A 16,206-nucleotide genomic window follows, 5' to 3' on the forward strand; every position below is an offset into this window, starting at 1 on the left:
ATGGCAAGAGCACGGGCTTGGGAGTCAGAGGATGTGGGTTCTAATCCTGGCTCCGCCGCGCGTCTGCTGTGTGAATTTGGGCAAGGCACTTTATTTCTCTGGGCCTCCGTTATCTCATCTGTAAAATGGGGATTAAGACTGTGAGCCCCACGCAGTACTTTCCAAGCGCTTAGAACAGTGCTCTGCACACAAGTGCTCAATAAATACGATTGAATGAATGAATGACAACTCGATAGCCTTGTATGTACCCCAGCGCTTAGAAAAATGCTTGGCGCGTAGTAAATGTTTGACAAATACCATAAATATTACTATCATTGTTATGTATATCAATCCCTCCTGTTCTTACTTTTAAGATGCCTAGAAAATAAGGTCTCTGACTTCCAACAAAGTTTTATGCAGTCCACTTTTATCATGAAAATTTGCCTTACAAAAATAATCCCAATATTATGTGACAGGACAGTAGATAAAATCTTTAATAAAATGATCAGTGATATGAAAAAGCCAAAAGGAATACGGAAAAGCAGAGTATACTAGATACATGTTAAAAATAAGTGAAAGTGAGAAAAATTGGATAATGAATAATAATAATTTTGTGATAAATTTCCATGAAAATAAACAGAGATCACTGAGATTTTTACACAATACTTTATTTTCTGCAAATGATGAATTTGCCAATAGGTACAACTCAATTTCCTACACATAAACTGAATAAATGTTGAAACATTTTCAGTACATGACCTGTTTTCTTTTTATCAGGATGTAGATATGATGGATCAGAATGGAATGACCCCTTTAATGTGGGCAGCATATAGGACCCACAGGTATGTTCTTCTGTAAATAAAACTTTTCAAAAGCATCTTCACTCATACTGTTTTGTTCATTTTCCCACGGACTCATTACTCTTGGCATTTTCCTCTTTCAGCAACTTCTAAATGAAATAGGGAAAAATGTTCTGTTTCCTGGTGTTACTTTGGCCCTGTGCATTTGGGACTCTTAGGGCAACCTCAGTAATTTGCAATAATTGGAGTCCAGACATTGCTGGGTAAAAAAAAAAAATTTGATTGAATTACGGTTTTCCGAAGGACAAATGATGAGGGAAGTGGAAGTTAAAAAGAGAGGGAGAGGGAAGGAGGAGGGGGCAGGTAGAGGGAGAGGACACAGAGGGGCAAACTAGAGCAAAGCATTCTAAATTCCTAATTAGTCCTGGTGCTAATAATAATTATGATTCTTGTTAAGCGCTTACTATGTGCCAAGCACTGTTCTAAGCACTGGGGTAGATACAAGTTAGGTTGGATGCAGTCCCTGTCCCACATGGAGCTCACATTCTTAATAAAGTGACCTTGGGAGGGAAGAAAAAAGGGGGAAGGAAAGGGAAATGTTTCCAGGTTGCTGAGATCTGAGGCTTAGAGATTTTCTTCTATCTGAATTGCCAACTTCATTGACCTTTGGTCGTGATGAAGTAAAAATTTATGTGAAATCTGTAACTTTCTTACCCTTAAAAGTGTCACTTTAGTTGATGCTGCCTATTGGTTTCAGCCAGAGTTCTTGTTTTGGTTGCCTACGTTTTGAGTAGCCTGGGGTAATTACATTAAAAAAAAATAAATAAATTTAGTCTCTGCCTAAGGCATTTTGCCATGGATATCATTTTTACTGTTTATCTAACTCAGTTTCTTTCTTTTTTAGTGTGGACCCAACCCGATTGCTGTTAACGTTTAACGTTTCCGTTAATCTTGGTGACAAGTATCACAAGAACACAGCCCTACATTGGGCAGTGCTAGCAGGAAATACTACAGTCATTAGCCTTCTCTTAGATGCTGGAGCTAATGTTGATGCCCAGAATATTAAGGTAAAAAGCAACATGTGGCATTTATTGGAAATCCAAAAATTTGTGCATCCTTTCTTGAACAATATTTAGGGTTCTGTAGGTGTGCGTATGTATGTTTGTGCTTAGTAGGTTTGAGTTTTAGTTTCCATTTTCTTTGGAATTGTTGAAGTCATTGTCAGACAAACCTCATTCCTATTAGTTCCTTGAGCTCTCAGCTGAAAGAGTTACGTTTTTCATTTTTAAATGTGTAATGTTTTAAAAGTTTTCTTGGAGAGGTGGTTATAGAGTAGCGAAAAAAGAACTTGTTTAAACCGTATCCAAGATATGATAATAATAATAATTATTATGGTATGTGTTAAACGCTTACTATGTGCCAAGCACTGATTTAAGCACTGGGTTAGATACCAGAAAATCAGCTTGTCCCACGGGGGGCTCACAGTCTTAATCCCCATTTTACAGGTGAGATAACTGGGGCCCAGAGAAGTGAAGTGATTTGCCCAAGGTCACACAGCAGACAAGTGGCAGAGCTGGGATTAGAACCCACGACCTTCTGACTTCCAGGCCTGTGCTCTAGCCACTATGCTATGCTGCTTCTAAACATATGTCTATTTCTTGATTTCTATGTCCTCCCACATTATTTTTAAGATTGAGAGTTTGAACTGCTCCAGGTTATAAAAGTAAATTAATTAGAAAATGCAGTACACCACTCATAGTGTTTAAGGGCCTTTTTTCTCTGAGTCAGGGCTGGTTCGATTAAAAAAAAAACAAAGTTCAGCTAAAATTGTAAGAGAGCTTGTCCCTTAGGAACTCTGATAATGCCTTCCTTTGCTATTGATTGCATTATTATTTAAATCTCAGATTTTCGTTGCTTTAGGTTTCAGGTAATACTTTCTCTGTACCACCCTCAACTCTAGTTTCATTTGAGTATCTCCGTCTTTGTGATATGGCTTCGGACTCGTAACCATTACTACATCCTTTAGTACTTTGAGTTTGTAAAATAAGTTTGTCCTCAGCAAAAAAAAAAAAAAATCCCCTGATATGGACTGCTTCCAGTGTTCTTTTCTGAATCACGTGTCTTAGTTTGCCAAGTGATAGGAACAGTACACAATTCAAGCCATGTAAAGAGAACTCCATCCACCTGGAATAGCCAGTCAGGAAATTGGTTGTGGCAACTGCTGGATCATAACTCATTTCTCATGAGTTATGCTTACTCCCTATTCAGTTATTTTTAGCCAAAGAGGATAAAATAGTTTAGCTATGCACTGAACAGCTACAAGGAAAAGAATTATTAAAGAGAACCACAGGTAAAAACAAATGCAAATGGATAGCCGCATTTCTCTAAATTTAAAATACTTTTCACCTTTAATATGCTGCTAGAACCTGACCTTTGTTGGAATAATACATGAGAAATAGTATATAGGATACAACCCTGCATCTGTTTACATGGGCTGCCATAATCTAAGTGATTTTTCATTTAAGTTTTGAGCATTCATTCATTCAGTCGTATTTATTGAGCGCTTACTGTGTGCAGAGCACTGTACTAAGCACTTGGGAAGTACAAGTTGGCAACATATAGAGACAGTCCCTACCCAGCAGTGGGCTTGCAGTCTAGAAGGGGGAGGCAGAGAACAAAACAAAACATATTAACAAAATAAAATAAATAGAATAAATATGTACAAATAAAATAAATAAAGTAATAAATACGTACAAACATAAATACATCTATACAGGTGCTGTGGGGAGGGGAAGGAGGTAAGGCTGGGGTGTGAGGAGGGGGAGGGGAAGGAGGGGGCTCAGTCTGGGAAGGCCTCCTGGAGGAGGTGAGCTCTCAGTAGGGCCTTGAAGGGAGCACTGGGGATGAAGAAAAAACAGGGAACAAAATGGCCCTTAGAATAATATTGTTTGAAAATAGGAGACATTTATTTTAACGTCCACCTTTTTGTCTCAGGAAGAACCCAACATTGTAGCAGAAGAGCTAGAATAGAAAAAAATGTGCTTTTTAAGTCCATTTGTCAGTAATTCTGGAGATTGAAATGGTTTTTTTTGCCTTTTATTAACGCTTTAGGATTGGGCTGAATAGAATTTAAGACTTTTTTTTAACACCACTCCATTTGTGCTGGAAAACATTTTTTTAAGTGGTATTCAAAAGATAGGCCTTGGGCAATTTTGTCCTATTGAAACAAATAACAGTTAATTGGAAAGAGTAACTCATTTTTTTGTTACTTACGTTACTTTGTTACTTTGGTCTCATCAGAATGAGGAAAAAAAGCTGATAGAATAAGAACTCCCGCTAAACATGGCTAATTGAAGCCTCTCCTACCAGGCTGAGTGACAGCCCATTACAGTAGTTTCAAAGCTTGAAGCCTTCAGTGAGAAGCAAAAGTAGCCTGGAGTATATTTAATAATATCTGGAATAGTCATGTCATTCTTATCCCTATATTGGTAATATTATTGGCCCATTTAAGTTAAGAAATATTGATTTCTTGCCGAGTAGTTTTTCTCCAGTCTTGGTGGGTAAATATTACAGATAATATACATTAGATTTGAGATGTGTAATTCCAGTAAAGGGTATTTGCTATGATTTTCTTAACCTTATTTTCCACTCCTTAAGATTCGGGTGGAAGAAAGATTTTAAAAAAAATTTTAAAAAGCTTTTATACAGTACAAAGGCAGGAATGGAGAAATAGAATGAACAGGGTACATTATTTCACAATTAGAAGCTTTCGCCTAAAGCAAATATTTCTTCTTTCCCTTTTTGTTTTATGCTGCTAAGGCCATACAGAATTTGGTCTAAAATCTGTATACTTTCTAGTTGTTGGATATTCCTCCCATTTGTTTTGGGCAGGAAACATGTCTACCAATTCTGTTGTATTGTACTCTCCCAAGAGCTTAGTATAGTGCTCTTCACATAGTAAGTGCTCAATCATTGAGTCAGTTGACTGATTTAACTGTCTAGCGTACTATCTCTGGAATGCTGATATAAGAACATTTTAATTTTTATATGTGTCCAATAGTGAATAATAATAATAATAATGGTAATAATAATTATGGCATTTGTTAAGCACTTACTATGTGCCAAGCACTGTTCTAAGCACTGAGGTAGTTACAGGGTAATCAGGTTGTCCCAAATGGGGTGCACAGTCTTAACCCCCATTTTACGGATGAGGGTAACTGAGGCTCAGAGAAGTGAAGTGGTTTGCCCCAGGTCAAACAGCAGACAACTGGAGGAGCTTGGATTAGAACCCATGACCTTCTGACTCGCAGGCCCCAAGTCTATCCACTATACCATGCTGCTTCTCTATCTGAAACAACTTTGCTCCATTTTCTGAAGGATTTGAGTTGCCCAGGCAATATGTAGCCTTTTGAAGATTCAAAAAACTAAAGTGTTGTGAGTTTTGTCTTCATTTGGGGAGAAAGTGGAGTTTTTTGTTTTTAAATAAAGCAATGACAAAAAATTCCTTCGTGAGCATAAAAATTAAGTTGCAGAAAGCCCAGTTGATTTTCCTTAGAGGTCAACCTTGCATTCTACGGCCAGGTTGAAATCATGAATTTTAAGTCTAAAATGTTATTAAACTCAATTTATATTCAGACTCTTTTCCTTTAATAAGAGCGTTACCTTTCCTTGAAGAAACTGATCTCAGTCTTTCTAAAAATCTTTCATATCTTTCTTAGTTGCCTGAAGAGATGTAACTGTATTAAACTAATATAAACAGGAAATTGTGTTCCTTTTCTGTCTTTGCAAACTCTAGATTATGGTTCAAATCCAGGGTCCTTTAAAAGGTAAATGTGGGATTCAGTTGAGCCTGGTAATGGAAAAACTACAGGTCCATCTCAATAGTAAGATCATATGACCCCAAGTTCATTCATTCAGTCAAATTTATTGAGCACTTACTGTGTGCAAGGCACTGTACTAAAATAGGTTGGTGATTAATTCTCTAGTCTGGTAGCTATTTTGAAATTAGTAAAGTCACTACTTGAGGCATTTCAGATTTGATGTAAAATTGTCTCTCCTTGAATTTTTAAAACCAAAGGGAAAAATGCAGGTCAGTTAGTCTTTCCCTTTCAAAGAATGGGAGGGAATACTTTTAGATATGCATGCAAATAACAGAGCCCATGTACATACCTAGTCCATATAGACTAGATATAGTTATTCTATCATTCACCCTAGAGCAGATTATGGAGTGTTACAGATACATTTAGAGGAATGGTTTTAGGGAGTCCAAATTAATCTTGCCTTTTGCTTAAAGTACTTACACTTTTTCCTTTCTGGGTAAGCTAAGGAGACAAGCTTTTTAGGATGCATTAGAATATGAATTAAAAATTTCTGAATGTATTAAGGGGACCTGAGTTTAGTTGCATGGAATGAGATATGAAAGCATTTAGGGAAAGTATTTTTAGTTATGTTGTAAGAGCCTGTCCTTGAAGACCACCAGAGAAGAATTTTTCTGTGGTGTAAAAATGAAACGGCTGCAACTTGGCCAAAACTTTACAGATAAATTACAGTAACCACCATGCTTTTCTGGCTAAAACACTTCAAAACTAATCTTTACTCTGTTTCATTGTATCCAGGCAAATCATCCTGCCCCAGCTCCCCCCACTAAATCATGGAGAGAAATGAGAACATGAATTGAGATCCCTGAGTTCAGTTTAATTCTCGAATTATAAAATGTTCATCCACATCCCCAGCAGCAAGGAACTCATAAAGGAGCAAGGGGATGAGAGGACTAGATGAAAGATTTTTTAAAAGATCCCTCAATCTCTTTATCTAGGCAATCCCTAGGTGTCCCATGGTCCTCTAGTGGAAGGGATCCTCAGCTGGAATCCGAGGCAACTGCAGGATTTTCTCTGGGAGTTGTGCCCCAAAGGGATTGCTTTGCCACAGGTAATCTTTATAGTTTGGATTAATTAGCTGGTTCTGAACCTGAGTATCTGTAATTTGGATAGGCAAGGTGTTATTTTCAAATAAAATATGTGTATCTTCAGAAGCTAAACTAGTTTAGCTCCAACCCAATTAAGTGATTTGATGGCTGATCAATTTTTTCACTAGACTTCATCCCTCCATTAGATTACATTTCTGTTCCTAGGCAGTGAATCACTTTTACAAATTTGTATGGCTTTGTTTTAATGTTTCCCAGTGTTTGTTCTTATCCTAAGGACAACCTCATAAGGTACATTTGTGTTGGAGGAAACTTCACTGAATGTAGGGTTTTGAGGAAACTGATATTTTGGGTTGTCCTTTTTGTTTAGAAAAAGAGTGCGTAAATAGTATAAAATAAACCCTGAATTCAAGCTTTATTAAAGGAAGCAATTGTCTTTGCCAGGAAAGAATGAGTGGTAGGAACTGGTTCTCTCTTCCCTCCTTTACCCTGTGGTCCCGTTCATTCACGGGAATGAGAAGCAGCCTGGCTTAGTGGAAAGAGCCCAGGCTTGGGAGTCAGAGATCATGGGTTCTAATCCCAACTCTGCCACTTGTCTGCTTTGTGACCTTGGGCAAGTCACTTCACTTCTCTGTGCCTCAGTTAGATCATCTGTAAAATGGGGATTAAGACTGTGAGCCCCACGTGGGACAACCAGATGACCTTGTATCTACCCCAGCTCTTAGAACAGTGCTTGGCACATAGCGCTTAACAAATACCATTATTAATTAATTAATTCACAGTCATCTTTTTTGAGGGGTTAAAAAGAGTTGAAAGTCTGCAGCTTGTGATCCATCTGTTCATCTCAGTGAGACTTCTGGTTACAGAGTGAAACCAGTTTTTTGTTTTTGCTGGTTTTGGACGTTTCCAGAATGGGTGAAAGAATTTGCTATAGGTCTAATCTATATCCAGTCTCACCCAGTCTCTAGCATTTCTCCTTTCTTGACCTTTTCCTTCATAGGACTCAGGATGCATCTGCTATGAAACTAAATTTTGAGAAATGTTTTTCACGGCTTAGTTTTATAGAAAAGTATTTCCTAACTCTTGTGACCTCCTTCTAGAATGAGAAATAACTGGGGAGTAAGCATAACTAACATGATATGCGATCCAGCAAACATTAGGGCCTACTTTTTGATTTGTTCACCAATGCAATTCAAAGTCTTAGGGAAAAAATAGAGTGTTATCAAGTTGATATTATTGAAATGAGCATCCAGAACTCATGTGGAATCATTCTGCAAAATGCCCCCCAAAACTGCTGATTCTTAGAAAATTCTATTCTTAGAAAAGTAATCCGTGAGGGCAGAGGCAGAGTGCTGAAAACAAGTAACCTAGAGGAGTCAAATAACATTTAGGATTGGAGAGTATGAGTGATGTACTGAGCCTAAAAACTGAGCATATTAGAGCCTTCATTGTTGTTATTTTTAATTGTCAGTATCCTATGATATACGGAATTGAAAAGCGAAAATGTAGGTGCATTCATAATTTCTGTCATTTTGTGTAAAAATCAGGGAGAATCACCACTTGATTTGGCAAAACAGAGAAAAAACGTTTGGATGATCAACCATTTACAGGAGGCAAGACAAGCAAAGGGGTATGACAATCCATCTTTCCTCAAAAAGCTGAAAGCTGATAAGGTAAAAATTAACATTCATGTATTAATTTTAAAACCATAACAATGCACCTTTTGGAAGATGAACACAAATTAAAGACAGTTAAAGGCATTTCTCTCAAAATAAACTGAGGTAGCCTTAGTAGGATTTCCCAAATCCACGCCTGGTTGACTGTTACTTAGTGGAATGATCATTTCACCTGCTACTGTGAGGCATCTAGCCCTTGTTTTGGAGATGGGAATGAAAAGATTTTTCCTCATCAGCATCATCATCAGTGCTATTTATTGAGTGCTAACTGTGTGGCAAAGCAGTGAATGAGGCACTTGGTGGGGAACAACAGAAACAAGCTACAGATCGCCTAGTGGAAAGAGATGGCCACAGACTCCATCAACTGCGAGACCTTGGGCAAGTCACTTAATGTTTCTGTGTCTCAGTTCCCTCATCTGTAAAATGATTATCCAACATCTGTTCTCCCTCCTATGAGTGTGAGCCCTATATGGGATAGGGATTATGTCCCATCTGATTAATTTGAATCTACACCAGCATTTAGAACAGTGCTTGACACATAGTAAGGGCTTAATAAATACCATTAATATTACCATTTATATTTACTGCCCTCCAAGCACTAACAATCTAATGGAGTGGATAGCAAGTAGAGAGAGTAGGATATAAGCAAGCTATAAGGATATCACTAGAAACAGTCTAAATTTTAGACATCCGAATTTGGAGGTGCCAGTGGGAAAGCCAAAGGGAGATATCCTGGAGGCAAGAAGTCGTCTTTTCTTGTGTAGCTGCAGTTGCCAGTACTATGGTGATTGCTGAAAAATGTCTGTTGCTTTGGGAATCTAATGCTTTGTAGAGAATTCTGTTTCCTTCATGATAATGATGACTAAAATTTACCAACCCAAACAAAGTTCCCCTTGATTGAGTTATAAAATTTATAAAGAGGAAATCAGTTCCTTGGTGGCAAGTTATTGTGTTTTCAAGCAGTCAGTTAAATAGTTCAATTCTGTGACTAGATTAAATTCAAGAACTCATTTTTCTGCAGGCCCTGTGAAGTACTGGTCTTGATAGGGCTGGGTAAGGTGTGATTCTTGAAAAAGTGTGGTTTACTTTTTCTCTAACACTAATGAAAGAACTATTGTCATCAATCGGATTCATTGTATAACTTTTTTGTCCTCAACATTATTCTCTGTGCTTGGGGAAATTCAACTTTTCCTGCCCTAGATGAAGCTTGCAGTTTCATAGGGCAGCGTAGACTTAAATGAATGAAACTATAATACTCTACGTGGGAAAGTACAAAGGAAGTACGAGACACGTTTCTTGCCCACAAGGAACTAGCTGAAAGAATGTGGAAATTACTGTAAGTAATAAGCCCATTTGGATAAATCAATAAATAGTTATCTGTTACCTCATACTTCACTGCATTAACTTTTTCACAAGCGTATTGCCATATTAGATGTCACACTGGCCCGAAAGAGTTAATGCAGCTTCTGAAAGTGCGTAGTTTGTTACTCTTCGTTATGTCAGTAGTTGAGTAATTTTTTTTTCTCTTTGACCAGCAAAATTGCCAGCAATAAGAGCAGATTTACTACTTGGGCTTCAAGGAAAGAAAACTGAGCTCTTAATAGTGGCTGTGAGAGAGGATACTGAAGCTGTAATTTACTAAATTGCATCCCAGTGCTCTGAAAGTGTTCATTCAGCTTCCAAAAATTCCGAGTTTAGTCCCAGAGAGCAATTTAGACACTGTGAGAAAATGGTTCATCATCTAGAATATGAACCATTTCTCTATACTATACTTCGGTTTTTAAGTCATTACAAATAGTTGGGAAGTGCCGAGTTAGCGTGTTTTAAATAAAGCAATTTTAAATTTCATTATGGTTTCCCTGCACTTTAAGCATGGTGGCTATTAAATAGTGGCCACTCAGGAACCATCTTGAAATTCAAAATGAGAGAGTAAAGAGATTTCCTCAGTATCTTTGTTCAATCAGTTGCATTTATTGAGCACTTACTATGTGCAGAACACCATACTAAGCACTTGGAAGAGTACAATACAACAGAATTAGCAGATACATTACCTGCCCCTGACAAGCTTGCAAAAGGTCATTTATGATTATCGCAGCTTTTCCGTCATTCGTAGTTGTATCACATCATTTGAAAATTTGCTTAAAGAGTGTCTTCTGCCCTGTTTGTGATTGACCTGTTGACCCATTTCATGCAGCATCTGTTTCTCTGTCATCTTGTCAGGCATTTTATTCTCATGTTTCCACTCAGTGGAATTGCTTGACCGAGTGGAAAAAACAGCTTGCTCAGTGATTCCACCATGGCATTTTATAAATAGGGTATGATATTTAGGGCATTTACTAATTTCATCCCAAGTTATGTACCTGAATCCTTTTGTTGAAGAAAAAAAGAGAATTAAAACCTTACAAAGTTCCCGGGATTTAATAAGCAAAACTTAAATTTCCTGAAATCATTTTTTTAAATCAAGCTTAACCGCCCCCCCCGCCCAAAATGAAAGCCTCAAATTTTTATTTTACAAATTAAGGGAATTTTTCACTGTAAATGAGGAAAAACATTTAGGTTGACCATGGCAGAATTAAGATAGATTCATTAAGATGGCTCATATGTGTGATGAGTTGTCAGTATCTCCACAGCTGTTGATAGAATCTCTGTTTTTTTTAAGAGCACTTCATCTGAGAAGCTGATCATTTTAAAAAAGTGTTATCAAGCTATATTATTTTTTTCCTTGACATCTTGCTTCTTCCCACACTGTAAAGAATCTGGAATTTCCTTGGTTAACTGATGCTGATGGTTAGTTTTTGTTTATCGATTGTATGTTTCTGGTCATTGTTCTCATTCTAATATAGAGCCTTCATGCCGAAACTAAGATTTAGGCATTGTAAAGCTATGAATTCACCAGGCCCCTTAACATTAACTACTAGCTATTTGAGGTGTCTATCAATTAATGCTATTTATTGTATGCTCAATGTGCACAAAGCACTGTACTAAGCACTTGGGAGAGTATCGTCCAGCAAAGTTGGTTAGACACATTCCCTGCCCACAAAGAGCTTTCATAAAAAGAAACACTAAAATATAATCATAGGCTTTAAAAAACTGCTTGAAATCAATTATTAGCTTCTCCCCCACCCCTCAAAAAATGCACATCCTAATTATTTAGTAGCTCTTATGTTGTACAGCAAGTGTCTCGATGCCTCATTTCTTAACCTTTGAAGTTAGTTAATATATGTAAATGAGGACTGTTTTCTAGACAGAAAATATGACATTGGAAAGTTGGTTCCTTTAGTAATTATTTTATTGTGGTTAGCTGCAAATTAATTAAATTCAATAATGACATATTAGTTAAATCTGTACAACAAGCTGGTGCTGTTAAGATAAAATGGCTCAGTTAATAATTTAGAGAATGTACATTGGATTATATAGTAAAATCTGTTTAACTGAGATTAAATGGTATCTCCTGATGTATGGTAATCTAAAATATTCAATACTAAATCCGAAAGTAGAGGTGACTTTTAGAAATATATGAGTAATGACTTGGGAAATGCCATTTCAACTCTCTAGGTGTGTAGGTAAGAAGTTTTTATTGTATTAGACATACTTATTATGAAAACCTGGTAAAGGAGATTTCCTTTCTCCTTTTCCCTCTTTTCCCTGTCTTCCGTTTTTTCACCCCTTTCCCTGATTTATCAGACCAATTTCCTGAAAGGCTTCAGTGTGTGCTTTGGCTCACCTAATTATCCTCCATTATTTATAGTTTTTATCTGGAGCCAGGCAGATAGCCTCATTGTCAGAGAATATAGAGGTGACTACATTTGTTGTCACATTTGCTATTTTTTCACCCATCTTGATCAACACAGGGTAATGGAGGAAGTGCTGCTTCCCAGTGCTTACAACAGTGCTTGGCACATAGTAAGCGCTTAACAAATACCATTATTATTATTATTATTATTATTATTATTATTATTATTATTATTACTATTAGCACTGCTTCTACCAGCTCCTCAAGGTGGGGCCCTGTCTGAGAAATTACAACCATCCAGTCCTGTGGTGGGACTGAATGAACCAAACGTATCCCTTTTCCCAGTCATGTCGGTCATAGCCTGCCTGTCTGATGGCCACTTGGGCCCCAAGTAGCAGCTGTACATTCATTTGTTTAAAAATGCTGAAATAGATAACCTAAATATTTCTTTCTGTGCAGGAATTTCGGCAGAAGGTAATGCTAGGAACTCCTTTCCTAGTTATTTGGCTTGTTGGGTTTATAGCAGACCTAGATATTGATTCTTGGCTCATTAAAGGGCTACTGTATGGTGGCGTTTGGGCTATGGTACAGTTTCTTTCAAAGTAAGTGCTTTTTTTCCATGAAATTCTTTTTTAATCTATACACGAGGGAAAGTTTCTTCTGATAGAAAACACAAAAGCTTGCATGTTTTGTTTCTTTTTAAAGAAATCTGTTTGAGGCAATGTGTGTCACAAAGTAAAGGATTATATTCATAAAGGTATTTTAATAAAGCTCGGCTATATGTAAAGCACTGTTTTAGAAGAAATTTATTCACATTCTAGACCTTAAACAAAAAATTGATAAAAGATGAAACTTAATTGATCAATTTTGGGGTTAAGCTTGTTGGATTTTCAATAAATATTATTTGAAAAGCTGACTGGTTTTAACGATACTCTGGTAAGCTAGAAGAAACCCTTATTTAGGACGGTGCTTTCATTGAGAGAAAGTGTGGTTTTAAAGTTTTGATGTATGTAAACAGTATCCAGGAAAGCTGGTGGTTAGTTTGGAATTTTGCTTATTTAGGTATCGAAAGTGTAGCTCTTTTAAGAGAAGCATTTTATGATTATCCATCTAAAGGTCACTGTCATCTTTCGATAAACTGTACTAGTGTAAATGGACTTAAATAACTAACACTGAACCACTTCATGTAAATCTCAGTACAGTTTTGTAAAGTGTGATCTCGGTATAATACAGTTTAACCCACCTGCTTCTCAAATAACACACCGGCTCCTTTATTTATACTTAATGTAAATTAAATGTATATGTAAATAGTGCAAGTGAAGCTTTTCAAGAAAGTCATCCTTTCTGTTACAGTATTGGGCAGGTCTTTTCCCATCACTAACTTTTTCTGAAGCCAGACAATGTCAGGAAGCAGAAGTTAGGAGATCAGGGAGAGCAGTGCTGTTGCCTGGGAGCCTGAAATGCAAGAATCAGACTTTTTTGCATACTTTGAAGTTCCTCCTGATTGTGAGAGGATGCTTATTGAAGGCTTTGTCATGGAATTCCACACATTAAGGATCATAGTGGATTAATTGCGAGATGCCATAATTGACATCAACTATACCTAGGCTGACCAAACAAATCCAAACCAAATATTTCCGTACATTCTTTCTTGAAGGTCCCAAATCAATCTGTCCATCAGAAGCATTTATTGAGCACTTAATTGTGTGCAGATCACTGTATTAAACTCTTGGGAGAGTACAGCAGAGTAGGTAGACATGATCCCTGCTCTCGAAGAGATTGCATTGTAATGGCGGAGATAGATATTTACATAAATTACAGGCAGGAGAAACAATAGAGTATAAGGTTATGTGCAAAAATCCAGTAGAGGTGAATGAGTACCAAAGTGCTTAGGTGAAGGGAGGGAGAATAGAATGGGCAGGTGAGAGAGTATTTAGGAAAGGCTTCCTGGGAGAGATATGATTCTAATAGAATTTTGCAAATGGGAATAATGGTTGTCTGTCAAATCTGAAGGGTGGGGGAATTTTGTTGTTGTTATTTTTGTTATGGTATTTGTTAAATGCTTACTATGGGCCAGACACTGTAGTCATAATAATAATAAAAGTATTTAAGTGCTTACTATATGCCAGGCACTGTACTAAGCGCTGGGGTGGATACAAGCCAGTCAAGTTGGACAAAGTCCCTGCCCCACGTGGGGCACCCCCAGTCTTAATCCCCTTTTGAGGCACAGAGAAGTGAAGTGACTTGCCCAAGGCCACACAGAAAACAAGTGGCAAAGCTGGGTTTAGAACCCATGACCTTCTGACTCCCAGGCGCGTGCTCCGTCCACTGTGCCATACTCTTCCAAGCACTGTACTAAGCACTTGGGTAGATACAAGTTATGTTGCCAACTTGTACTTCCCAAGCGCTTAATATAGTGCTCTGCACACAGTAAGCGCTCAATAAATACAATTGATTGATTACAAGCTAATCAGGTTGTGCATGGTCCCTGTCCCTCAAGGGGCTCACAGTCTCAATCCCCATTTTACGCATGAGGTCACTGAGGCCCAGAGAAGTGAAGTGACTTTCCCGAGGTCACTCAGCAGACAAGTGGCGGAGCTAGGATTAGAACTCAGGTCCTTCTGACTCTCAGCGCTAGGCCGTGGCGCTTCTAGAGTTCCAGGCAGGAGAGAAGGCATGGGGCTGGGGATTGAGATTGATGGTCGGAGAGTTGAGACTGAGGCACGGAAAGTAGGTTGGTGTTAGAAGAGCAAAGTGTTCAGGCTGTGTTGTAGTGGGAGAGAGCGAAGACAGGTAAGAGGAAGAGAGCTGATCGAGTTTGTGAACTTGATTATTAATAATATTATTATTAATTATTATATATCATCATATATTATTGTTATTGTTATTATTATTGTGAACTCGATTATTAATAATAATAATAATGGTATTCGTTAATCACTTAAGATGTGCCAAGCACTGTTCTAAGCACCGGGGTAGATACAAGGTAATCAGGTGGTTCCATGTGGGGCTCACAGTCGTAATCCCCATTTTACAGATGAGGTAACTGAGGCACAGAGAAATTAAAAGTGACTTGCCCAAAGTCACACAGCTGACCAGTGGTGGAGCCGGGATTAGAACCCACGACCCCTGACTCCTAAACCCGTGCTCTTTCCACTAAAAGCCCGTGGTGAGACGTTTCTGCCTGATGCCGGAACTCAGATAGGTGACCAGTGGATATTTGTAAGGAATGGGGAGGTGGGTGCAGCACAATGTTTTGGACAAGTAACGTGGGCAACAGAGTGAAATATGGGCTGGAGAGCCAAGAGCCTGGAGGCAGAGGTCAGCCTAGAGATATTTTGATGATAGAACCAACAGGATTTGGTATCTGACTGAATGCATGGGTTGAGTGAGAGAGATGAGTTAATGATGCTGCCAAGGATAGGGCTTGGAAGATAGGGAGGATGGCGGGATTGTGAACAGTGATGGGAAAGTCAGAGGGAAGACAAGGTTCGGGTGAGAAGGTGGATTCATGCACTGCAGAGGATAGAGATGGCTCTTTCATCACAGACAGCCTGAAGAAACTCATCAGTGGTATTTATTGAGCATTTACTGTGTGCAGAGCCCTGGACTGAGCATTTGGGAGGGTACAGTACAACACATTCCCTGCCCACAAACAGCTTACTATTTGGAGGGCGAGGTAGACATTAAAATAAATTACGATATGTACATAAGTGCTGTGGGGCTGAGGGTGGGCTGATTAGCAAGTGCTTGAAGAGCAGAGGAGCAGCGTGGCTTAGTAAAAAGAGCCCGGGCTTGGGAGTCAGAGGTCATGGGTTCTAGTCCCGGCTCTGCCACTTGTCTGCTGTGTGACCTTGGGCAAGTCACTTAACTTCTCTGTGCCTCAGTTCCCTCATCCGTAAAATGGGGATTGACTGTGAGCCCCACGCGGGACAGCCTGATTACCTTGTATCTACCCCAGTGCTTAGTAAAGTGTTTGGCACATAGCTTAACAGCGCTTAACAAGTACTATCATTATTGAAGGGTACAAATCCAGGTGCGTAAACAATGCAGAAGGGAGAGGGAGTAAGGGAATTGAGTGTTTAGCCAGGGAAG

At 38.4% G+C, this 16,206-nt stretch overlaps 1 protein-coding gene across 2 annotated transcripts in view; it reads left to right on the forward strand.

Annotated features, from left to right (window-relative positions):
• Positions 1 to 16,206, forward strand: part of ZDHHC17 (zinc finger DHHC-type palmitoyltransferase 17) — a 134,956-nt gene that overhangs the window by 81,308 nt on the left and 37,442 nt on the right. For both annotated transcript variants that reach the window (XM_038756256.1, XM_038756257.1), the window contains exons 6-9: positions 757 to 821; positions 1,684 to 1,846; positions 8,250 to 8,375; positions 12,571 to 12,713. In XM_038756256.1, coding sequence (XP_038612184.1) covers positions 757 to 821; positions 1,684 to 1,846; positions 8,250 to 8,375; positions 12,571 to 12,713 — 497 coding nt within the window. The remainder of the gene's footprint in view (positions 1 to 756; positions 822 to 1,683; positions 1,847 to 8,249; positions 8,376 to 12,570; positions 12,714 to 16,206) is intronic.

This window comes from Tachyglossus aculeatus, chromosome 14, assembly GCF_015852505.1.
Source record: "Tachyglossus aculeatus isolate mTacAcu1 chromosome 14, mTacAcu1.pri, whole genome shotgun sequence".
NCBI classification, from domain to species: Eukaryota; Metazoa; Chordata; class Mammalia; order Monotremata; family Tachyglossidae; genus Tachyglossus; species Tachyglossus aculeatus.